The sequence below is a fragment of the Hyperolius riggenbachi genome, chromosome 3 (genome assembly GCF_040937935.1).
Source record: "Hyperolius riggenbachi isolate aHypRig1 chromosome 3, aHypRig1.pri, whole genome shotgun sequence".
Lineage (NCBI taxonomy): Eukaryota > Metazoa > Chordata > Amphibia > Anura > Hyperoliidae > Hyperolius > Hyperolius riggenbachi.
The window spans coordinates 497,615,909-497,642,188 of NC_090648.1; the positions used below are offsets into that span (position 1 = coordinate 497,615,909).

The following is a 26,280-nucleotide window of genomic DNA, read 5'->3' on the forward strand; positions in this document are numbered from 1 at the left end:
GAATTCGCATGCGAATTCGCATAGGTGAGGGTATATGCGATTTTAACCATGTCACTGCCTGTGTGAATTTACATTGTACCTATGCGAATTTGCGGCAAAAAATGCATGGGGAAAAGGCATGCGATTTCCCTATTAAATACATTGCATGCGATTCGCTCTTTTGTGCGTTTTTTTACCGCTGAAAAAAACGCACATTACCAACGCAACAGTGGAAACAGGCCCATCCACTTGCATACCATGTGCGAATCCGCATGCGTTGGACGCATGCGGATTCGCGATAGTGGAAACGAGCCCTCAATCTGGCTTTGCTGGGAATGATTATTGCTGAGTCATTATAGCAGAGCCACAAGGGGGCAGGCTTGGGCTTGAAAAGACAACACAGAAGACAGACTCAGCTATAACCTTTCCATAGCAAAACTAGACTGAGCAGCCTGAGTGCTCAGTCAGGGATTCTTATCAGAGGTGATAACAGTCAGATTAAACAGAGAACAATGAAACAAAGAGCAGATTAGGTGTTTACTGTCATGTTCCCACTGATTTATAAGGTAAAATACAAGAGGGTGCTTCATCTCTGGTTCTCTTTAAGGAGCTCTGGGTCCCAGTGCACGTTTTACACTGGGGCCCTGCAAACACTCTATACATAGCAATTGATACGGTGCACCACAACCTGCAAAGAACAGCCAGAGTATCAGGGGTGCAAGAAGGGGATCCGATGGGGAACAGCTTGTTAAAGGGAACCATAGATGAAAAAATAAAGATGTTATACATACCTGTGGCTTCCTCCAGCCCCATCCGCTCTGATCGCTCCCACGCTGCCATCCTCCGCTGCCTGCAGCTACAAGAACCGGGTCCCGTCACTGACGTCAGTCGGAGCCAGTCTAAGCGTAAGAGAAGTGCGCTGTTTGCGTATCTCTGCAGCAGCCCCTGGAGAGATACGTAGAGGGCGCACTTCTCCTGCGTAGCTGGGTCCGATGATGTCAGTGACGGGAGCCGGTTCCCGAAGCTGCGGGCAGCGGAGGATGGCGGCGTGGGAGCGATCAGAGCAGATGGGGCTGGAGGAAGCCCCAGGTATGTATAACATCTTTTTCATTTTCCCATCTCAGGTTCATCTCTGGTTCCCTTTAATGATTATAGAAGTGATCAACACCAGCACAGGACCAATAGAGAGCCAATACTGCTGTTGAGGCAAGGCCCTTCTGGCCCAAGGGCCCCGATGTGGCCTCAACCTTTGCACCCCTTATTACTACGCCAATGCCCTCCCCCGATGCGAACACAGTGAACCCAGCGCAGGAGATTTGGCCGCAGCTGGCGCCACCATAGGCCGTAATAGGAATTACAGCTATAGCAGCGCACAGGGAGTAACTCCGGCGCTGTCAGAAGAGAGAGCTGAAGTTGCCCCCCAAGCACTCTATACATAGCAAAACCTGCCAATGGCAACTACAGTGTCAGAGGTGCAAGAAGGGGAGTGGGGAGCAGTTTGTTAATAATTACCACTAGTCAAAGTATCTATAGAAGTGATTATTATGAGCACAGGACCAATAGAGAGGTAATACTGTGGTTGAAGGGCCCCTCTGGGGCGTACGAGAGGAATCGGTGTGGGCAGGGGCGTAGCAATAGGGGGTGCAGAGGTTGCGACCGCATCGGGACCCTCCTTCAACCACAGTATTAGCTCTCTATTGGTCCTGTGCTCATAATAATCACTTCTATAGATACTTTGACTAGTGGTAATTATTAACAAACTGCTCCCCACTCCCCTTCTTGCACCCATGACCATGTGCTCTGTAAAACACTATGGAATATGTCTGCACTACATACATACACAATAATAATTGTAACAATTTTTCAGAGTCACAAAGGACAGCACATTTTGCAAGCCTTGGCAATTGTTATTGTAGCAAAATGATCTATTACATACTGTTCCCCTTTCAGCGCGCAGTGTCGGCCTGTTGGCGTCGGGCGGTGTAATGCTGCCATCTTGTGGCCACTTTGCGGTACTGCAGGCATGAGGCATGGAACGTGGAGGCCGGCGGGAAGCTCAGGCGAGGCAGGCCGCGGCCTCCGGTGATTCGGGGACGGTCAGTGAAGATGAGGTGCCGGGGGGCTGCCTGGATGTCAGCTCAGAGGCCTTTGACCCCCTACGGGCCCTGTATTGCCCCCGCACCCCCATCCCCTTCCCCGAGGTCCGCTGCTTCAATAACTTGGCCGAGTACGAGAGCTTCCTGCGGGGAGGCGGCCGGGGTAGGGCCCGGGGGCAGCGAGCGGCCAAGAAGGGGAAGAAGCCGGCCCCTGACCCGGAGAGAGTGGAGAGGCTGAAGAAGCTGATGGTGGTGAAGCCAGAGGATGAAGATGAGGCCAAACAACCCAGGAGACGCAGGAGAGAGCCCAAAAACGTGCTGACACGCATGCCCAGTGAGTGCTGGGGGACTACAAGGCTCAGCAGGGAATACTGGGGGAATGCAAGGCCCAGCAGTGAATATTGTGAGGGCTGGGGGACTACAAGACCCAGCAGGGAATACTGTGAGGACCGGGGGACTACAAGACCCAGCAGGGAATACTGTGAGGGTTGGGGGACTACAAGGCTCAGCTACAAATACTGTGAGGACCGGGGGACTACTAGGCTCAGCAGGGAATACTTTGATGGCTGGAGGACTACAAGGCTCAGCAGGGAATACTGTGAGGACTGGAGGACTACAAGGCTCAGCAGGGAATACTGTGAGGGCTGGGGGACTACAAGGCCCAGCAGGGAATACTGTGAGGACCGGGGGACTACAAGGCTCAGCAGGGAATACTTTGATGGCTGGAGGACTACAAGGCTCAGCAGGGAATACTGTGAGGGCTGGGGGACTACAAGACTCAGCAGGGAATACTGTGAGGGCTGGGGGACTACAAGGCTCAGCAGGGAATACTGTGAGGATCGGGGGACTACAAGGCCCAGCAGAGAATACTGTGAGGGCTGGGAGGCTACAAGGCCCAGCAGGGAATACTGTGAGGGTTGGGGGACTACAAGGCCCAGCAGGGAATACTGTGAGGACCGGAGGACTACAAGGCTCAGCAGAGAATACTGTGAGGGCTGGGGGACTACAAGGCCCAGCAGGGAATACTGTGAGGGCTGGAGGACTACAAGGCCCAGCAAGGAATACTTTGAGGGCTGGAGGACTACAGGGCTTAGCAGGGAATACTGTGAGGGCTGGAGGACTACAAGGCCCAGCAGGGAATACTGTGAGGGTTGGGGGACTACAAGGTACAGCAGGGAATACTGTGAGGACTGGAGGACTACAAGGCTCAGCAGGGAATACTGTGAGGGCTGGGGGACTACAAGGTACAGCAGGGAATACTGTGAGGACTGGAGGACTACAAGGCTCAGCAGGGAATACTTTGAGGGCTGGAGGACTACAGGGCTTAGCAGGGAATACTGTGAGTGCTGGGGGACTACAAGGCCCAGCAGGGAATACTGTGAGGCCCGGGGGACTACAAGGCCCAGCAGGGAATACTGTGAGGACCGGGGGACTACAAGGCCCAGCAGGGAATACTGTGAGGATCGGGGGACTACAAGGCCCAGCAGGAAATACTGTGAGGATCGGGGGACTACAAAGCCCAGCAGGGAATACTGTGAGGGCTGGGGGACTACAAGGCCCAGCAGGGAATACTGTGAGGGTTGGGGGACTACCAGGCCCAGCAGGGAATACTGTGAGGGTTGGAGGACTACAGGGCTCAGTAGGGAATACTGTGAGTGTTGGGGGACTACAAGGCCCAGCAGGGAATACTGTGAGGCCCGGGGGACTACAAGGCCCAGCAGGGAATACTGTGAGGACCGGGGGACTACAAGACCCAGCAGGGAATACTGTGAGGACCGGGGGACTACAATGCCCAGCAGGGAATACTGTGAGGATTGGGGGACTACAAAGCCCAGCAGGGAATACTGTGAGGGCTGGGGGACTACAAGGCTCAGCAGGGAATACTGTGAGGGCTGGGGGACTACAAGGCCCAGCAGGGAATACTGTGAGGGTTGGGGGACTACAAGGCCCAGCAGGGAATACTGTGAGGACTGGAGGACTACAAGGCTCAGCAGGGAATACTGTGAGGACCGAAGGACTACAAGGCTCAGCAGAGAATACTGTGAGGGCTTGGGGACTACAAAACCCAGCAGGGAATACTGTGAGGACCGGGGGACTACAAGGCCCAGCAGGGAATACTGTGAGTGCTGGGGGACTACAAGCCCCCGCAGGGAATACTGTGAGGGCCGGGGGACTACAGGGCTCAGCAGGGAATACTGTAAGGGCTGGGGGACTACAAGGCCCAGCAGGGAATACTGTGAGGGCTGGGGGACTACAAGGCCCAGCAGGGAATACTGTGAGGACCGGGGGACTACAAGGCCCAGCTTGGAATACTGTGAGGGCTGGGGGACTACAAGGCCCAGCAGGGAATACTGTGAGGGCCGGGGGACTACAGGGCTCAGCAGGGAATACTGTAAGGGCTGGGGGACTACAAGGCCCAGCAGAGAATACTGTGAGGACCGGGGGACTACAAGGCCCAGCAGGGAATACTGTGAGGATTGGGGGACTACAAAGCCCAGCAGGGAATACTGTGAGGGCTGGGGGACTACACGGCTCAGCAGGGAATACTGTGAGGGCTGGGGGACTACAAGGCCCAGCAGGGAATACTGTGAGGGTTGGGGGACTACAAGGCCCAGCAGGGAATACTGTGAGGACTGGAGGACTACAAGGCTCAGCAGGGAATACTGTGAGGACCGAAGGACTACAAGGCTCAGCAGAGAATACTGTGAGGGCTTGGGGACTACAAAACCCAGCAGGGAATACTGTGAGGACCGGGGGACTACAAGGCCCAGCAGGGAATACTGTGAGTGCTGGGGGACTACAAGCCCCCGCAGGGAATACTGTGAGGGCCGGGGGACTACAGGGCTCAGCAGGGAATACTGTAAGGGCTGGGGGACTACAAGGCCCAGCAGGGAATACTGTGAGGGCTGGGGGACTACAAGGCCCAGCAGGGAATACTGTGAGGACCGGGGGACTACAAGGCCCAGCTTGGAATACTGTGAGGGCTGGGGGACTACAAGGCCCAGCAGGGAATACTGTGAGGGCCGGGGGACTACAGGGCTCAGCAGGGAATACTGTAAGGGCTGGGGGACTACAAGGCCCAGCAGAGAATACTGTGAGGACCGGGGGACTACAAGGCCCAGCAGGGAATACTGTGAGGATTGGGGGACTACAAAGCCCAGCAGGGAATACTGTGAGGGCTGGGGGACTACACGGCTCAGCAGGGAATACTGTGAGGGCTGGGGGACTACAAGGCCCAGCAGGGAATACTGTGAGGGTTGGGGGACTACAAGGCCCAGCAGGGAATACTGTGAGGACTGGAGGACTACAAGGCTCAGCAGGGAATACTGTGAGGACCGAAGGACTACAAGGCTCAGCAGAGAATACTGTGAGGGCTTGGGGACTACAAAACCCAGCAGGGAATACTGTGAGGACCGGGGGACTACAAGGCCCAGCAGGGAATACTGTGAGTGCTGGGGGACTACAAGCCCCCGCAGGGAATACTGTGAGGGCCGGGGGACTACAGGGCTCAGCAGGGAATACTGTAAGGGCTGGGGGACTACAAGGCCCAGCAGGGAATACTGTGAGGGCTGGGGGACTACAAGGCCCAGCAGGGAATACTGTGAGGACCGGGGGACTACAAGGCCCAGCTTGGAATACTGTGAGGGCTGGGGGACTACAAGGCCCAGCAGGGAATACTGTGAGGGCCGGGGGACTACAGGGCTCAGCAGGGAATACTGTAAGGGCTGGGGGACTACAAGGCCCAGCAGAGAATACTGTGAGGACCGGGGGACTACAAGGCCCAGCAGGGAATACTGTGAGGGCTGGGGGTTTGCAAGGATCAGTAGCAGTGCTGGGCCGAAATTACGCATGAGCGTAATTACGCATCGTAATTCAATGTAAATTTACGCGTAAGCGTTACGCGTAACTTGCGGTCTTACGCGTAATTATTTACGCGTAAGACCGTAAGTGGTATCGTAATTACACTGTCTACCGTAATTGCTAGGCATGCGTAATTTTACGAACACTTACGCGTAATTTTACGCGTAATTACTAACGTAAAATCTCCCATTTTCTAAGAGTAGCCAATCAGTCAACATCCTAAGCAACCAATAGTATCTTCTCCCGCCCTTCAGTATAAGCGTACGTTTTGACGCATACGAATGATATGTACGCAATAACTGTCACATTGACGGCTATTGCGTACATATCGTCCGCATGCGTCAAAAAATACGCATTAATGGGTATTACGGCACTACGCGTAACATCGTAGTGTAAGCGCCTTCATTACGGTATCCTTACGCGTAATTGCGTAAGTTTACGCGTAATTACAGTGATGTACCGTAGATAATTTCCTACGCCGTAACCGTAATTGCGTAATGCGTAATAGCGTAAAATTACGCGTAATGATCCGTAAGCGTAGATTTTTCCCTTACGAGCAGCAGGGAATACATACAATGGAGGTAGACCAGGCCCTGTAAGGTTTACTCTCCTTCTAATAATAAGTGCACTACAAGTCCCAGCAGTGACTGGTAATGAGTGCTGGTAACCCCGTTTCTGGGTCTTGTGATTAGGGGCGGCGGTCCGGCATGTACCGCTAATTTATCTTCATATATACTATGTATTCCTTTGTGCTGATACTGCCTCTACCTGTATAATTAATATATCTCAGCTGAGAGTCATTTATAATGCTTGTATAACACGTTGTGTATTATCCTCCAGAGCTGGCGGACGGTCCCCTGGGCATGCTGTATCGCTGTGTACAGGAGCGGCTAAAGGTCAACGTTCACATCCGCACGTTTAAGGGTCTGCGCGGCGTCTGCTCCGGATTTCTCGCTGCCTTTGACAAATGCTGGAATTTGGTACGGATGAGCATGACTCACTAATACGGCCAGTCGGCAGATTCGGAAACTGAGAATATGTGTGTGTGGTGAGAGAGATAGGGGAGCTGCCATCTTTGTTCCCCCTTAAAGTGAACCCGAGGTGAAAAGAAACGGATGAACAATTATATTTATCCTCCTTATCCTAAAAATGACATTTTTTTAAGTATCCCATGGTTTTATTTTATATTTAAAGAGAACCAGAGACGAAGCACCCTTGTGTATTTTACCATATATATCAGTAAGAACATTCGAGAAAACACCTACCCTGCTCTCTGTTTCATCCTCACTGCTAAACGTGTCTGTTATCAGCTGTGATAAGAATCCCGGACTGAGCATTTAGTCTGGCTTTGCAGGGAATAATTATAGCTGAGTCATTATAGCAGAGCCACAAGGGGGCAGGCTTGGGCTTGAAAAGACACCAGAGAAGACATAATCAGCTATAATCTTTCCGTAGCAAAGCTAGACTGAGTGCTCAGTCGGGGATTCTTATCAGAGGTGATAACAGGCAGATTTAGCAGAGAACAATGAAACAAAGAGCAGATTAGGTGTTTACTGTCATGTTCCCACTGATTTATAAGGTAAAATACAAGAGGGTGGTTCATCTCTGGTTCTCTTTAAACATTTACAAAGTAGGTTGAATGTTTTACTGTCTCTAATCAGTGGCAGCCTATTAAGTGTCCCAGAGTTAGAAAAAATGTCAATAGCTCATGTATTTTATCTCTCCCTGCCCTGAAGTTGTACTTTGCCAGGAAAACTTTTATGGCTGTAATTTGCTTATCAGTGATGTTTATATTCCCGACAAGACAGAAGCTGTCACTTCCATGCCTCGAAATTAACTCTTTCATGCGGCAAAATAAAGCAAGTAAAGCAGCCTTTTAATTAGGGCTCGTTTCCACTAGTGCGGTGCGAATCGCCGGGATTCCACCGCTGACGAAATCGCATGCGATTTCGCATAGGCAGGCTATCAGCGATTTTAACCATGTCACTGCCTGGTTCAATTTACATTAGTTTTAGTGCGAATTCGCACGCAAAATCTTGGTAAAAAACGCATGTGCGATTTCCCCTATTAAATACATTGCCTGCGATTCGCCTGCATTCCACACGCAGGCAAATTCACACAGGCAGAAAAATCCTGCACAGAAAAAATGCAGCAAAAAACTGACGAGGGGAAACAGGGCCGTCCACTTGTATTGGTTATGCGAATCCGCATGCAGACAACGCATGCGGATTCGCTCTAGTGGAAACGGGCCCTTAATGTTTTGTACTGTGCATGCACATGTTTATCTCATGTCACATGTCGCCTCGGGTAAACTTTTAAAGTCCCCCTGAACTAAGTGTGTGCTTGCATTGTATTTATACCATTTGTATATGTGGTGCTGTGACATATGTCACAGCACCGTCCTTTTTGTCTAGTGCCCCCTGTGGTCCCCACTCTACTCTGGTAAAGAGCGTCAAATATGGGCGGGGAGGAAGTGGCAGTTCTCCCCCTAAGAACGCACCTTCCTCCCCAGACCACGCCCACTTGCACCACCTTTCCTGCTTAATTAATAATGGCCTATTAAAATAAAAAGCCAACCCATACTCACCTACTCTGGGTTTCCATCATTGTCTCTCTTCTGTCCTTTCAGCTCTCCCGTTCCGCCGCAGGGTCCTCTCGTATCGAGTGCTGTAATTACAGCGCAGGATACTTGGGTGCAGCCAGCGCCACCATAGGCCGTAGTAGGAATTACTGCTATAGCGGCACACAGTGAGTAACTTCGTCGCCGTCAGAAGACGGAGCTGAAGTTACTTTAAAAACACTGTAATTCGTCCGCCAGCAATAGCTGAAAGCCCATATTACATCATTCCCCACCATCCATGGCGGCCTGGAGGGGGAATAGGAATTAACACAGCTGGGACTTGTGCAGCAGCAGGATAAGCCATTTATCGGCTGTATCCTGCGCCCAAGTGTCCCGGTGGCGATTTCATAGGTACGCCTCTTGTATATGCCGGTGCATCTTCACAGCAATGGTGCTGACCCAGAATTACTTCCGGCGCACATCCGGTTCAGCGCCATTGCTGTGAAGATGCCAGCATATACGAGAGGGCACTGCCGCCGAATGGGAGAGCTGACAGGACAGAAGAGGCAGCGATGGGAACCCAGAATAGGTGAGTTATGCGGTGGCTTTTCTTTTAACCCTCCTGGCGGTCTATTAGAAACCGCCAGGGGGCAGCGCAGCACCATTTTTTAAATTATTCATTTTTTTAAATCAAAGAACGGGATTTCCTGAAGGGCTTCCCCCCAGGGATGACGCCGTGATGTCTAAGGGAGTCCCGATCCACCCCTCAGCGCTGCCTGGCACTGATTGGCCAGGAAGCGCACAGGGTCTGGGGGGGGCGGCACGGAGCGGCGATCGAGCGCGGAGCGGCGGCGATCAGAATGCACATGCAGCTAGCAAAGTGCTAGCTGTGTGTTGCAAAAAAAAAAAAAAAAGTGAGTAAATCGGCCTAGCAGGGCCTGAGAAATCTTCCTGCGCGGCATAGCCCGAGCTCAGCTCGGGCTTACCGCCAGGAAGGTTAAACAGCCTATTAAAAAAAGTTCAGGAGCACTTTAACTTCCTAGTTTGCCAGCCCATGCTTTCCCCTTTACTATCTTATCCCATTTCTCATTACAATGACTCAAAAAACCCTCCTCTGCTGAACAGGCACTGGTCACTAGATCCATGTAGCCAGTGGTAACCCGCCTTCATGCACAATATACGGGTAACTGCAATGAATAAAATCGAGACGGCACATCGCAGATTTATAGCAAATTGGAGTCAGCAGTCACTACACGTTTTGGCAGAGGCCTTCCTTAGGTATTGTTTCTTATCCACAGTTGAATGAATACTAACGCCCAGGATATGACATCATTCTATTGCAAGAATAACCCCTATGTAACAAAAACACAGAAAGGAGAAACTGAGAGCCCAATATAGTGTAGCATGTACTAACAACAGGTTTCTAATTAGATTAGAGTGATACTCACAAACATGGGTGACCTCAAAGGCAACCACTGTGTAGGCAGGTGGAGAGACTAAACCCGACCCCACTCAGGTTAGAAGTCGTCCTCTGTAGTATCAGTTTTTGGCATTCCTCCACCGAGGGTGTTCAATATAGTAATAGGTAAAACAGAGGTGCCAAAAAGATACACTAAAAACAATTTAAAAGGAAGGTAGACTTGCCTCCAAGAAGAAGACACAAATGGTCTTTTTTCAGCTTTATTTAGACAAAAAACTCCACTTGTGATGCATTTCGCAGGGTGTACCTGATACCTCGGGTGCCGAGCTCTCTGTGTATGAAGCACAGATACTCCTATAACTTACTGCTTGATGAAGCAGGTGCACCCTGCGAAACGCGCTGCAAGTGGAGTTCTTGTCGAAATGCAGTTGTTTTTGAAAAAAAGGCCATTTGTGTCGTCTGCTTGGAGGTAAGTCCACCACTACCTCCGTTTAAAACAGTTTTTAGTGTATTTTATCCTTTTTGGTACCTCTGTTTTGCCAGTTTTATTATTGCCTTCTGTAACCACAACAGCAACAACAAAAGAAATACAATATATCATACAGTACATGGGGAGCCACAAAAAATGTCTACTCCGTATAAGGTCTCTTTCACATTAGCCAACGCGTGCATGAACCCGATTTCGTGCATATGTTGAGTGACAACGGGAAGTTGCGGTACGACGCTGATTAGCGGTGGTAGTTATAATTCACCCGACGGGAAAACGCCAGCGCCGGGCGGTTAAAAGCTCCCGGGTGCATTGAACCGCAACACACCAAAATGTAGCGTTAGCTGTAAAAGGGAAAATGAAAGTATGGACTTTAATTTTACCTTGGAAAACGCAAACTATTGACTTTGCGTCAAAACGCCAGAAATCGGCTCTGGTGTGAAAGAGCCCTGCAGTCATCCTGGGAAAGGATTCTTCCTCTTCTGACACAAATCAGGTGTATTCAGCACATCGACAATCACCAAAGGTTGAAATGCATGTCTGCATGTCTCAGTACAGCCCTGCCAGGCCCCATCTGTGTTGGCCATGCCCCCTCCCGGTCCCTGGTGGGGTCCACGGCCGGCCTCTGCACCAGTACTGGGGCCAGGCAGCTGTCACATGATGAACGGGGCAGAGATACACTGAATAGGGAAGTGTCTGATTGATGTTCTTCTGAGGTTACATGAAATATGTTATCTTGTATGTTTCAGGCCATGGTTGATGTAGATGAGACGTACAGGAAGCCAGTGCTTGGCAAAGCATTCTACAATGAGCCTCAGCTGACGCTGACACGGGTAGTGTACCTGTCCATCCATTATGTGTTTTTATTAGATTTATGGTGAGACTGACAGTATATGCCTCGTAATGTCTGGCCTAGACTACTGCAACATCCTCCTGATTGCTGTTACATCCTACTCTCTAATCCTCATCTGCTGCTCCTTCCTGTGGATCTCTACTGTGGCTCCTCCCACCACTCCTTATCTGCTGTTCTCTGCTGATCTCTACGGTGGCTCCTCCCACTACTGATATCTACTGTGACTCCTTCCACCACTCTCATCTGCTGTTCCACTCTGCCTATCTCTACACTGGCTCCTCCCACCACTCCTCATCTGCTGCTTGGAATCTCTACACTGGCACCTCCCACTATTCATATGCTGCTCCTCTCTATAAATCTCTACACTGGCACCTCCCACCACTCCTCGTCTGCTGCTCCTTTCTGCAAATCTCTGAACTGGCTCCTCCCACTACTGATCTCTACTCTGGCTCCTCCCACGACTCCCATCTGATGCTCCTCTACAAATCTCTACACTGGCTCCTCCCACCACTACTCATCTGCTGCTCCTCTCTATAAATCTACACTGGCTCCTACCACCATTCCTCATCTGCTGCGCCTTTCTGCAAATCTCTGAACTGGCTCCTCCCACTACTGATCTTTACTCTGGCTCCTCCCACCACTCCTATCTGCTGCTCCTCTACAAATCTTTACACCATCTCATTCCACTACTCAGCTGCTCCTCTCTGCAGATCTCTACACTGGCTCCTCCCACCACTTCTTGTCTGCAGTTCCTGTCTGCAGATCATCTTCACTGGCTCCTTCCACCACTCCTTGTCTGCAGCTCTTCTCTGTAGATCTCTACACTGGCTCCTCCCACCACTACTTGTCTGCAGCTCCTGTCTGCATAGTTCTACACTGGCTCCTCCCACCATTTCTTGTCTGCAGTTCCTGCCTGCAGATCATCTTCACTGGCTCCTCCCACCACTCCTTGTCTGCAGTTCTTCTCTGCAGATCTCTACACTGACTCCTCCAACCCCCCCCCCCCCTCCCACACACACACTTCTCTTATAGTGCATAAACCTGCGCAGTGGCTTTCATCTGAAGGGAGCAGCACTCCATCTCTCAGGCGACAGTTTAAGGGGTGATTGCTGTAGCAGAGCAATGCTTACTGTTTCAATGGGAATGGAGAAGGGACGACGGAGCGGCTTCCAGTTGGGGGGGTAAGGAGGCGAACGATATGCCCAGGTGTTGCTGTTTACCTTTAAAGTATACCTGAAGTGAGAGGGATATGGAGGCTGCCATATTTATTTCCTTGTAAGCAATACCAGTTGCCTGGCTATTCTGCTGATCCTCTGCCTCTAGTACTTTTAGCCATAGCCCCTGAACAAGCATGCAGCAGATCAGGTGTTTCTGACATTGTCAGATCTGACAAGATTACCTGCATGCTTGTTTCTGGTGATATTCAGACACTACTGCAGCCAAATAGATCAGCAGGGCTGCCAGGCAACTGGTATTGTTTAAAAATAAATAAATATGGCAGCCTCCGTATCACTCTCACTTCAGGTGTCCTTCAAAGTGCCCTGAGCATCCTTTTTTACTTTGTTTAAAACCTCATCAGAGAGGTTCATAATGGTATGTGGGGTAGAGTGGAGCACCATTACTTATCTACGGGTGTTGCTCTTCTGGCCCCCGGCATTTGTAATTCCCAACGGGGGGTCAAGCACACACGCACCCCGGGATGCATGCTGGGAGATGTAGTCCAGGAGATGAGTACAGTGCTGTACCATGCTGCCATGGTGACGTGGCGCAGTCAGGCACCGCTGTAGACAGCCTGTTTTGAGTCCTTGGTGTGTCGGCACTTTCAGGTCCACGTCTCCGGTGGGGGATGGAGCGGAGAACGTAGCAGCTGCTGTGAGGACAGAGGTGAGAAGTCCTCCCCTATTGTGAGTGTAATCTATGGGGATGTCTCTTCCCTGCAGTCGCCAAGCCTGCACAGTCAGGGCGCGTGCATGGCTGCGACGTGCGCCCACACGCCTGCCCCTGCTCCCATCCTCCTGTGCTGTCCCAAGTCCGCCTGCCCATGCGCCATGCATGCGCGCTGGCCGAAACGCACTGACACAGGATATATATATATATATACCCCCGATAACTTGCAGATCAGGGGCATATATATTTATATACACATGCCATCAGTGTTTTCTACCACCGCCTGCTCCCGTGTGCGCTCCCGTTGGCGATCAAAGTGCCAGCAACTAACGATCACTTGCATCAGAGAGAATAAATTAAGGGGTATCTATTTTCTATGGTCGGTCTTTTGAACAACTTTATTTTAACTTTAACCCTTCAAAATTAATTTTCCCGATCATCCATGTCCTTCCTCCCCCCCCCCCCCCCCCCTCAGTTTTTTCCATTGTGATGCGGGGGGCTTGGTGATCATGAAATTGCTGCAACAGCTGGGATCCATAGATCTTTACCTCCTCCCACTGGAGTGAGGAGATGACCCGGCATCAGGGGTGGGGCCAGCACCAGCTCGCAATCTGCATGTTGGTGGGAGGGGTCAGTGTGTCCGACTTGTCTAATACTTTGATCCACATAGGGGGACACCGTGCCAAACTGGATGCAGCAGCGGTGCCCTTTAAACCTGACAGACTTACAGTGGCCACACACTATGCAATCTGTTTGTAAAATTATTATACAATCTCTTGCCAACATACACTAGAGATGGGAGAAATCCCTACGTTTTTGTGTGATCTGTATAAAGGTGACCACTAACGATCCAATCTTTTTCATCCAATTTTACCAAATCTATGTAGTATAAGGGTAAACTGAGTGAATATATTGAATGGAGAATTTAGGCAGTCCCTTATATTACATAGAAATGGTAAGATTTGGATGAAAAAAACCTGTCGCTTCTGTCAGATTTCTACTACCTACTGTAAGTGACAGCAACATAGGAGGAAAGTAATTTATGGTTCATTTTACTGTGGAAAAATGTACTTCTTATTTGTTTATGTTTGCACATATTTTACATTTTACAATTTTTCACCATAGTGCCCCTTTAAAGTGGCCACTAGTGAAAAATCGTTCGAGTGAGCATATAATTTTAATTGGAAGAAAAATCGTTCATTACACCATCAACGAATCAATCTCTGCTTCCAATCTGTCACAACTGACAAGAAAATCCAAATTTTGGTTTGACCAAAATCCAATCGGACGACTATTTTTATAATCGTTCATAATCAATGAACTGATAATTGATTTACAACCAATCCGCACAAACGATTTTTCACAAAAAATTGGACTGACATAGGATTCATAATGTCTGAAACACTCCTGAGAGTTCTGTATTTGACTGTTTTTGGTTGTTTTGCAGCTCTTTGACAGGTTAAAACTGCAGGACTCGGAGTCGGCGCCCTCTACAGAAACGCAAAGTGCTGCTGTAACGAAACCGATCGCCCCCGCTCCGCCGCAAAGGAGCGCAGGCAGGAGATCCTCCAGCAGAGATCCGAGGAGATCTGTGCGATCACGGGACAAGAGATCCCCTGATCCGGTTCAAGGGAGATCAGGCACGACCGGCGATAAATCCAAAGAAAGGACTAGAAAGCAGAAGATCGATTATCAGAAAGTCTTCACTCGTCACATGAAGCAGGTTTTCATCAGAGGCGAAAACATTCTATTAATTCACCTTCCGGAATGACAAGACGGTAATACCTGCGCCTGCCACACGGCGGAGCTCTGCGCGGTGCAGAGGATGCTGATATTTCCCTGTTATAAGGGATCTCTGTATACACTCACTGAGCACTTTATTAGGAACACTGTACTGATACTGGGCGGGGCCACTGTCTTCACAGCAGCCTCCGTCCCTCATGGTGTGGAGTCTGCAAGACGCTGGAAACTTTCCTTTGAGGTTCTGTTATACTGACACGATGAAATCACACAATATGTCAGCTGTACGTTCATTCTGCAAATCTCCAATTCTATTAAATCCCCAGCCTGAACCTCTGACACAAATCACCCTGCCTTGGCCACCCCGGCTCCCCTGGATTCACACTGTTGTCACCAAATTCTTACCCTACTATGGGCTTGATTCACAAAGCGGTGCTAACTGTTAGCACGCCTGTGAAAACCCCCTTAGCACGTCTAAACAAGCTTTACGCGCGCAAAGCTTTACGCGCGTACTGCGCAGGGCGCTCCGCGCGAAGTGCCCATTAATGCCTATGGGACTTAGCGCGCCTAAAACTTTGCGCGCCTAAAACTTTGCGCGCGCACGGTTAGCGCGCGATCTGATTGAGAAATCCGGTGCTAACCTACTTAGTACCCTGGTTAGCACGTCTAAAGACTTTAGACGTGCTAAGTAGGTTAGCGCCGCTTTGTGAATCAAGCCCAATACTTGTGTTTCAGTGGAAAATTCATGAGGTCACGCTATGTGGCCATACAGCTACCGATTTTGCGGCCTGTTCGACCATCTGATAATTTTATTGAATCAGATGAAAATGTCCGCCCAACCGATGATTTGATTGATTTCAGGCCATCAGTCAAATGCATCATTCGGATATGCTGGAAAGATCTCGGTGAAAATTCCTCGATTGGGTGCATGACATTCAATAAAAGTGCTCAATCGGGTGCGCAGGCGGTAGTGGCGCTCGATAACGCAAGGGAATCCCAGCTGCTATCCCCCCACCTAAATGTAAAATCCCTCCCCCCGGGGCTTGTGCAGTGTAAAGTCTCACCAGTCCCATTGCTGCAACTCCCAGTCTCCTCTGACTTCACGCACACTCCACATGGTGGCGCTCACGGTAATGGCTCATGGGGGTGATTGCGGATGGAGCCAGGAGGCGGGACAGGTGAGAGTTTACACTGCAGGGGCACAGTTTACACTTGAAGAGGTGGCCAGACAGGAGGTGGTGTCACATGGCTGATTTCGAATACATTTCATGCAGGATTCGGCCTGCAGCGTATGAGCAGCCGACAGATCTCACTCAACTGTAGAGAGAGATTTGTCTCATGGTCGACCTGCCCATCATCGCTAGACGTACGGGCACCTTGTGTCTCTCCAGTTTTGGTGGTCCTGTGTCCACTGCAGCCTCAGCTTCCTGCTCTGGGCATGCAGGAGAGGCTCAATGCAATATGCATTGGTTATCTGAGTTAGCATAGCCTTTCTGTCAGCTTGAAGCAGTCAGGACATCTCTTATTTACGAGGTGTTTCCATTCACAGAACTGCCACTCACATGGATTTTATTTTTGTGTAATTCTGAGCAAACTCTGGAGGCTGTTGTGTGTGAGAACCCCAGGAGATCAGCAGCTAGATAAATTCTCAGACCAGCTCATCTGGCATCATCCATCTTTCTATGATCAACATGATTGATGTGAAAATCACAACCTGATCTGTATTTGTTATGAATTGCACCAATGACACGCGATTGGTTAATCGGATCAGTGCACAGTCGATCATCTGCACGGGTGTTCCTAATAAAGTGTTCAGTGGGCGTGTACGTCTGAGGCCTTGCAGAAGTATGTGCACATTGCACCACCCCATGTCTGCACTTTGCTGCATTGTTACATTGGACGTTACTTTTACAAGCTAGCAGGGTCGGTTGAGAGATAACCTTTCACTCTCTAACAAAAATGAACCAAAGCCAGAATGTAGAATACAATGAAGCCATTTTCTAGATACAAGGGCGGAGCTGAGCAAAGCTTCTCGTAGCTCTATTCAACTGAACAAACACCTAAAGGTGCCCATACACCTAGCGATGCATGGGCAGATCGACCACGAGACAGATATGGGAGATCTGTTGCCTGTCCATACACCGCAGGCCGATTGCCATGGAATTGGCCTAGCAATGCCGTCTTTGGGGCCTGCCTGGCTGCCCCCCAAGTGTACAATGCCAGCCTCCCCCCCCCCCCCAAGTGTACAATGCCAGGTATCCCCCCCCCCCCCCCCCCGCCATGCTCTGAAACTTCTCACCTGTCCTACTGGCCTGACTCCCAGCATCCTCTTCTGTCACTCCCGTTACCGCTTGTGTCTGTACCACGGGGCATTTGTGTGATGCCATATATGCACATGGTGCCATGTGATACAGACACTAGCGGTAACATGGTGGCTGAGGAGGACAGGTGAGAATTTACTGAGCTTGGGCACCGAGGGGAACATTTTACACTTGAGGGGCAGCAGCTGGGGGTCCATTGCATGCATCAATTTTCAACGCCATAGCTGCCACGCCTCCCATCAAGCACTTTCATCCAAGATTATCCCGCATGGAATCGAACATTCGTCCAATTCCAGACCCTAAATGGAATCACCAATCAGATGCACTTATTGCGGCGCCAATTTTGATTAGATTTGATAAAATTATTGAATCGAATGGTCGATAGTCTAAATTGCTAGATCTATGGCCACTTTAAAGGACAACTGAAGTGGGAGGGATATGGAGGCTGCCATATTTCCTTTTAAGCAATACCAGTTGCCTGGCTGCCCTGCTGACCCTCTGCCTCTAATACTTTTAGCCATAGCCCCTGAACAAGCATGCAGCAGATCAGGTGTTTCTGACATTATTGTCACATCTGATAAGATTAGCTACATGCTTGTTTCTGGTGTGATTCAGACACTTCTGAAGCCAAATAGATGAGCAGGGCTGCCAGGCAACTGGTATTGTTTAAAAGGAAACAAATATGGCAGCCTCCATATCACTTTCACCTTGGGTTCACTTTAAGTCATCCCTATGTTACTAATTAGGTAAAGCAGAGAAAAGTGTTTGGTCAGTTGAATAAAGTTATGGGAAGTGTGGTTAAACTAAACAGAAATCTCTTGTAGCACAAAGATGGGTTAATCTCATTGGGCATGATTCATTAAGACAATTAGCATGCCTTATCAAAGTTAACACGCCTTATCAGAGTAGCATAGCGAGCTCTTCAAACTTATGGCAATGACAAGAGCTCCACTCGTCCTGCCCTGAGCACCTGCCGGTTCGTAGCGCTCGCTATGCAACTATGATAAGGCATGTTAACTCCGATAAGGCGTGTTAGCTCTGATAAGGCATGCTATTTGTCTTAGTGAATCAAGTCCATTGTGTCAGGAATATTTTGAAATGCGTTGGCGAGATGTGAAATGCATGTGAGGTGCTGTTTGCTTGAAAGCTGAATGCTTAGGAAATATAAAATAACTGTCATTTACTCACTAAATCTTAAGTTTTTTTTTTGTTTTTTTTTAAAGAAAATGAATTTAAAGAGAGTCTGAAGCAAGAATAAAACTAGCTTTTTACCTTATATTCTACATGGGCATGTTTGCCCCTGCTAAAACGCCACTATCTCGCAGCAGAACGAGGGGTCTTTACCCCCCAAATCCCCTCCTGGGGAGCGCTTCCTGTTGAGGCAGGGCTAACTGCCGCAGCCCTGCCTCTCAGCGCATCTATCAGCGCTGATCGCCGCCCCTCTCAGTCTGCCTTCACTGAGAGGGGCAGGGAGGAGGCGGAGATCCGCCGGCTGATAGACGCGCATGGAGGCAGAGCTACAGCCGAAAGCTCTGCCTCCATGAGCAGCAAAATCTACGACCAAGTTGGATCGTGGATTTTGCAGGGGGGAATTTGGGGGGTAAAGACCCCTCGTTCTGCCGCGGGATAGCGGCGTTTTAGCAGGGCAAACATGCCCCTGCTGAATATAAGCTAAAAAGCGAGTTTTATTCTCGCTTCAGACTCTCTTTAAAGCAGAACTGAAAATAAAAAATAAACAGGGTTTCACTTACTTGGGGCTTCTGCCAACCCCCCAGCAGCCTTCCTGTCCAACGCCGGTCCTCCACGATCCTCCGTTTCTCCAGCCTCCGCTCCGTTTCATTCCTCGACTTGTAAGTCGATGGGCCACTGTTCCTGCGCAGCCCTTTCACACGTAGCCTTGTTTGCGCTCCACTCCGCAATAGCGTCCTGCGCAGGACGCTATTGTGGAGGGGAATGCGAGGAAAGATACGCGTGGCCAGAGCCGCACAGGCACAGTGGCCCTTTGGCGAAACCTAAACTAGCTGGTGGCGGAACAACGGAGGATGGTGGGGGATGGGGGGGGGGGGGGCTGCTGGGGGGGGGGATGTAGGCAGAAGCCCCAGATAAGTCAAACACTTTGTTTATTTTATCTTCAGATTCACTTTAATTAAAAATAAATATGCAATATATCAGTGCTGCAAAAGCCATCTTGTAATAGAAGGGCATTAAAAATGACCTTCACATTTCAACATGCAACTAGCTATGGTTTTCTAGGCCTAATTAAAAATATGCATACTTGCAGCCATGACAGCAGTTCTGTGAGTGGCAAATCATTCTGTGCAGTCCATTTATAGACACACCCAGTTACCTCTTTCTGTTCAGGTGCTCAATCAACACAGCTACCTCAGGAGGGATTTCATATCGTTTCGCCCCCACAAAATCCTAATTCTCTTTAAAAGGGTTACTCCACTGTTGCATAAAGTTATGTAACATATATAACCACAATACAAGTAACTTGTGTAATTATATGCCCTTACATAATGTTTCAGCTGAAGTGTGCAGCTGCTGTAAGCAGTAAGTAAAGTTGCTGAAAATCATGGCAAATGTATAAAGCTTGGTGACTACCCAGAGTTCTCCTCTCTCTGTCTCTTTGGTGCACACAGCAGAACGAACATTTGTTGCACTGTTTGCACTCTTATTTCTTTGCTGGGTTTACTACAATTGTAGGTGCCCTTTTGTATCCAGCCAAGCTTTAAAGGACACCCAAGGTGAAAATAAACGAATGAAATAAACAATTGTATCTCTCTTCCTTCTCCTAAAAATGACTTTTTAAGATATTCCACAGTTTATTTTATGTTTAACCCCCTTGGCGGTATGAAAAATACCGCCAGGGGGCAGCGCAGCAGTTTTTTTTAATTTTTTTTTTTTTAAATCATGTAGCGAGCCCAGGGCTCGCTACATGATAGCCGCTGCTCAGCGGCATCCCCCCAGCCCCGCCGATCGCCTCCGGCGATAGGCGATCAGGAAATCCCGTTCAAAGAACGGGATTTCCTGGAGGGCTTCCCCCGTCGCCATGGCGACGGGGCGGAATGACGTCAGCGACGTCGGGACGTCATTGGGAGACCCGATCCACCCCTTGGCGCTGCCTGGCACTGATTGGCCAGGCAGCGCAGGGGTCTGGGGGGGGGGGGGCGCGCCGCACCGGATAGCGGCGATCGGGCGCGCGGCGGCGGCGATCGGGGTGCTGGCGCAGCTAGCAAAGTGCTAGCTGCGTCTAGCAAAAAAAAAAATTATGTAAATCGGCCTAGCAGGGCCTGAGCGGCACCCTCCGGCGGCTTACCCCGTGTCACACACGGGGTTACCGCCAAGGAGGTTAAATCTACTTTTTAAGTTTTAACTGTTTTATTGTTTTTGCTCAATGACACATTCATTGAAGTATGCCAGAGCTAAAATCAATGAACTATTGACCCTTTTTATCTCTTTCCTGCTCTCAGAAGCCATTTTCTGCTAGGAAAGTGTTTTATGGTTGGAATTTCTTATCAGTGAGGGTCACACTGTAGTCACTTCCTGTCTGAGTCAGGACTGAGTCAGCTACTTACATACGTGATATTTAACTCTTTCAGGCAGAGAAAGAAAAAAAGGAACACGGCATAGTTATTGGTGTGCTAGGCACTGTACATACACATGTCTATCTCATCATGTCACATGTCACTTCGGGTATCCTTTAAATAAAATCTTCTATTGGTGCTGGTGAGCTGCTGATCAGTTTTGTTATTTGTTTTTTGCCTTTTCTGTTTTTTGGCGTAAGGATCCCACACATGTGAAGGTATTTTTACATTTATACGAGTAGTTTCAGAGTCATCACTCCTTTCTCAGTAACAGCTGAACCGTGCAAGGCAGCCATCTCAGTGACTCGCTGTGAAGCGTATGGGGAGGTTAAGAGGATAGATCAGATTAAACAGTTGAGTAATGGCCAATTTAAAAATCGTGTAATTGGGGAGGGCAAGCTGATCACCACATCTATAAATGTGGTGTGATCTACAGATCAGCGGAAATCACCAATATTGATGAATAAATAGCGGAACCTATGTGGCAAAGAGCAGACCAATAGCTTTTAAAAAATGGGCCCTAAATACATTTGAAAACTCTACTGAATGCAGTTATTTTGGGGCATGATTATTGAAGTAAATGTAAACATTTTCCCATGCCATCCATTGAAAACAAAAGTTCACCACGTTATATGATCCTGTATCTTCTGGATATCAAGTCACTGGTGGAGTTATAACTGGATCCGGGGATGGGTGGGGCGTTTCCTGCACGCTGGGAGCTGGTCTATGTTTGGCTATTGGTCGCTGTCCTGTTGGCAGGTGGAGGCCTCCATAGCTCCCTCATTTCAGTTTCCTTTAATAAAAATATGCAGATATAGGACTCTAGTCATATCTGCATAAATGACAAGAGTCAGATTGATACTATTATTATGCATTATGGTGCATGTCATGAAGGGCCCTTTTACACTCCATTCCTATAAAGACCTCATTTTACTGTACATGTACCCCCACATTTTGGTCCCTTGTCAGCTACAGTAAAGAAAAGAAAAAAAAGATTATTAATAACCAGGGATGGGCTTTTGAGTACAGGTGGCCCCCGGTTAATGAACTAGATAGGGTCTGAAGGTTCGTTCTTAACCTGCTCTTAAAGAAAACCTGAACTGAAAATTAAAAGTCAAAATAAGCATACACAAGTCATACTTACCTCCTGTGTAGTCTACTCCTCAGTGTCTTTCTCCTGTACTGCTTCCTGTTTGTCCACTGAGATCAAGGGAATTCTCCGTCCTCCTTTTTGAAAATGGTCATTACTCTATAACCGCATCCTGGTCAGCACACTGTTAAACTGTAACTTCGCTCACTTGAGCCATAGGGAAACATGGACATTACCTGGCACATCAGTTGTCCTCTCAGCTAAAACTGACAGCAATTGATATATAACTGACAGCAACTGATATATTTCAGTTATGACAAAATGTTGTCAGAACTGGAAGGGATAATTGTCGGAACAAAATGGTGAGCTTCTGAGAGGAACTAATGGCAAGGTAACTATGTAAAGTTCATTTGAAGTTACCTCATGTGTTTATTTTAAATAATTTTACTCAGTTCAGGTTCCCTTTAAGTTGGAACACTGTGCCATCTCTGTCCCCTGTACCTCCTCTGTGCCCCCCTGTGCCTCCAATGTCCCCCTCTGTGTCACCTCTGCCCTCTGTACCTGCTTATACAAGTTTAAAAGCCATTTTTTCTTTGAATTTTTTTAAAATCGATTTTCTCAAAAACTACAAGTCCAATTTGAAAACATTTTTTTTTACTTGTTCTCATGGAAACACATCTGAGGACATCTGAGGTGAAAATAAACTAATGAGATAAACAATTGTATCTATCCTCCTCCTTCTAAAATTACTTTTTTTTAGTTATCCCAGTTTTATTTTATATTTAAAGGACCTCTGTCCTTAACATTTAAAATATATGTAAACTTATACAAGAAGTACATTTTTTTCCAGAGTAAAATGAGCCATACATTACTTTTCTCCTATGTTGCTGTCACTTACAGTAGGTAGTAGAAAGCTGACAGAACCAACAGGTTTTGGACTAGCCCATTTCCTCATGGGGGGTTCACAGGAATTTCTTTATTTTCAAAATGCACTTAGTGAATGGCAGTTACTCCGTCCAACTGCCAAAAAAGTGTACAGCGAGCAGGGAGACTGACCAGCATCTTTGTATAAATCTTTTTCAGGGAATGTCTTTATAAAGAATAAAGGCCATGCTGAGAATCCCCTATGGAGAGATGGACTAGCCCAAAACCTGTCGGTAATGTCAGATTTCTACTACTTACTGTAAGTGACAGCAACATAGGAGAGAAGTAATTTATGGCTCATTTTACTCTTCTTATTTGTATGTGTTTTAAGATTTTTGCGACAGTTCCTCGTTAAATCTTTTTAATTTTTTACTGTTTCATGGCCTTTTCTCAATGACACATTCATTGAAGTATGTTGAAAAAGTTGTGACAGCGCTCCTCTTCTTAATAACTATATATCTGCAATGAACAAATTCCACATAGTGCATTACCAACAGTATAGCTGATTAGCATGCATATACACCCAGTGAACTTCCGTGCTCAGTGTGTTTCACTCCTTGTGACATCCACTCCCTATAATACAGCCGCTCACCGGATAAAAGCCACCTCAGACTCCAGGTGGATCTAGCGCTTTGCCAACCGGCAACAGAATCCACAGCTCCGGCCTGTCTCTTGTAAAAACTCCAATTTATTCCATACAGAACATGTAAAAACAAATAATAGCACATAGCATAATACTGTTTAAAAGCATTCCCCGGCCTGCGCACTTTAGTACACTCACTTCGTTACAAGATAAAAGCGCATATCGGGCTCCTTAGCCCAGCAATATCTCCCTCTCACCGCGGTGTCGGCGTCCCGTACTCCCGCTTCCCGAGGTTTGCCGGCGCTCAGTCTCCGTGACTCCGAGACTGAGCGCCGGCAAACCTCGGGAAGCGGGAGTACGGGACGCCGACACCGCGGTGAGAGGGAGATATTGCTGGGCTAAGGAGCCCGATATGCGCTTTTATCTTGTAACGAAGTGAGTGTACTGAAGTGCGCAGGCCGGGGAATGCTTTTAAACAGTATTATGCTATGTGCTATTATTTGTTTTTACATGTTCTGTATGGAATAAATTGGAGTTTTTACAAGAGACAGGCCGGAGCTGTGGATTCTGTTGCCGGTTGGCAAAGCGCTAGATCCACCTGGAGTCTGAGGTGGCTTTTATCCGGTGAGCGGCTGTATTATAGGGAGTGGATGTCACAAGGAGTGAAACACACTGAGCACGGAAGTTCACTGGGTGTATATGCATGCTAATCAGCTATACTGTTGGTAATGCACTATGTGGAATTTGTTCATTGCAGATATATAGTTATTAAGAAGAGGAGCGCTGTCACAACTTTTTCAACAGATCTTTAATGGACTTGTGGTAGCGAATACTCAACGGATCAGATCCACCAGGGCAGGCGCAGTTTGCTTATACATTACATTCATTGAAGTATGCCAGGGCTAAAATCTATGAACTATTGACCCTTTTATCTCTCTTTCCTGCTCTCAGAAGCCATTTACTGCCAGGAAAGTGTTTTATACTGTAATTCTTTATTCGGGAGGGTTACGCTATAGTCCGACCAAATCCTGACCCAGACAGAAACTGTGACTTGCATACCTGATGTTTAACTCTTTCAGGCAGAGAAAGAAAAAAAGGAACACAGCATAGTTATTTGTGTGCTAGGCACTGTACATACACATGTCTATCTCATCATGTCACATATCACCTCGGTTGTCCTTTAAACAGCTGTGACCGCAGGTGATGGGGGGTTAAATTACCCAGAAGTCTGTAGGATAGTGTGCTCTCCATTCCGCACCATAGCTGAGCTGTGAGCCGCGTTCCACGACTCACTACCGCGCTTTCTCTTTCCGGCTTGAAGGAGGAAGCGCGGTAGTGAGTCATGCAACGCGGCTCACAGTTCGGCTATGATGCGTAATGGAGAGCACACTATCCTACAGACCTCTGGGTAATTTAACCCCCCATCAACCGTGGTCACAGCTGTTTAATCAGCGCCTCATTACCATTTCAATTCCGAGTAGCTTGCTACTCGGAATTACTGGAGAGCCCATCCCTGTTATTAACCAATTTCCCCACCACAGGTTTTTTTTTCCCCTTAAAAACCATAGCAATTTTTATACCACGCCCCTCCCATTAATTCGCCGATAACTGTATTGCTACTTATCACATTTTTTCACAAATTATCTATATATTGTAGTTTTTTTCACCACAAATTAGGCTTTCTTTGGACAGTACTTTTTTTTCTAAGAATTACTGTATATACTCGCATATAAGCCTAATTTTTCAGCACAAAAATTGTGCTGAAAAGTTACCCCTCGGCTTATATGCAAGTCAGTGGAGCAGAACGGATGGTGGAGCAGGTTTTGTTACTGGCAGAGGAGCGTAAGGATTGTGCACTAGTGTTCCTGCTCTTGCCAGCAGGCTCCCTGCTGTGTCCGTGCCCCCCCCATCCCCTGCAGCATGGTGTGCAGAGTGCACTGCTCAAGACTACCTGTGTCTACCTGTGTCTGTGTGGCTTGTGTGCAAGCAACCTGTCAGCTGTACAGTGATCAGGGATTCATCCTGTGTGGCAATCACTGTCTCATATCTATGACGCCATCTCGTGACATCTTGAGACACAGCTGTGTACCATACATGTGGCAAATCTGGCTATGGGGAGAAGGAATGACCTGTACTGGGGGCACATCTGGCTACTGTGGAGTGGGCTATACTGGATAGGGGGCTTATATGTGAGTCAATCACTTTTCCCTGGTTTCTGAGGGAAAAGTGGGTACCTCAGCCTATACAAGGGCCGGCTTAAATGGAAGTATATACGGGTGCTGGCTATTTTATTTTTTATGCATTTTAAAGAAAAGAAAAAAATGTAAAAAAGATCATTATTTCCCAGTTTTCAGCCATGCTAGTTTTAAAATAAAATGTGCTGTTGTAGATAAAACCCACACATTTTATTTGCCCATTTGCTCCCTTTATTACAACATTTAAATGATGTCTCTAGTACAATGTATGACGATAATATTTTATTTGGAAATAAAGGTGTATTTTTTTCTACTATATAAATAATTACAAGCCCTTATTTGGACCCCCCCCCCAAAAAAAAAAAAAAAAAACTACAATAATATACCCTCATGACAATCAGGTCCTGAAGAAGGTGTGGTGAATGCCGAAACCAGCAATGACGTGGCGCCACTGCTGAGTAGATGCCCTGCCCCCGTATCTCCCACACCTCCAGATGCACCCACCCGGAGAGACACCATTGTGATCCAAGGTCCTGGCCAGACCTTTGGACAGAGATTTGAGACGCGAGCGGCCTACTAAAGGTGATTTTAACCTTCTCTTGATGTAAATGCATCTTAACTTTTGCGATGTCCATTAAAGAAGATGAATGCACTATTGGAGGGCTTTCTCTCCCTTCTTGTTGGCATCATAGTCTGA

General features: G+C 48.1%; 1 protein-coding gene across 2 annotated transcripts in view; it reads left to right on the top strand.

The window, feature by feature from the left end:
* LSM11 (LSM11, U7 small nuclear RNA associated) overlaps positions 1 to 26,066 on the top strand; it is a 31,864-nt gene extending 5,798 nt beyond the window's left edge. The window contains exons 2-6 of one of the 2 annotated variants that reach the window (XM_068278288.1): positions 1,930 to 2,409; positions 6,777 to 6,916; positions 11,153 to 11,236; positions 14,591 to 14,921; positions 25,985 to 26,066. In XM_068278288.1, coding sequence (XP_068134389.1) covers positions 2,010 to 2,409; positions 6,777 to 6,916; positions 11,153 to 11,236; positions 14,591 to 14,914 — 948 coding nt within the window. In that variant the 5' untranslated portion in view covers positions 1,930 to 2,009 and the 3' untranslated portion in view covers positions 14,915 to 14,921; positions 25,985 to 26,066. Of the gene's footprint in view, positions 1 to 1,929; positions 2,410 to 6,776; positions 6,917 to 11,152; positions 11,237 to 14,590; positions 18,430 to 25,984 lie in introns of those variants that run through there. The other variant, XM_068278287.1, reaches the window with a different exon arrangement.
* Positions 26,067 to 26,280: the final 214 nt, after the last annotated feature.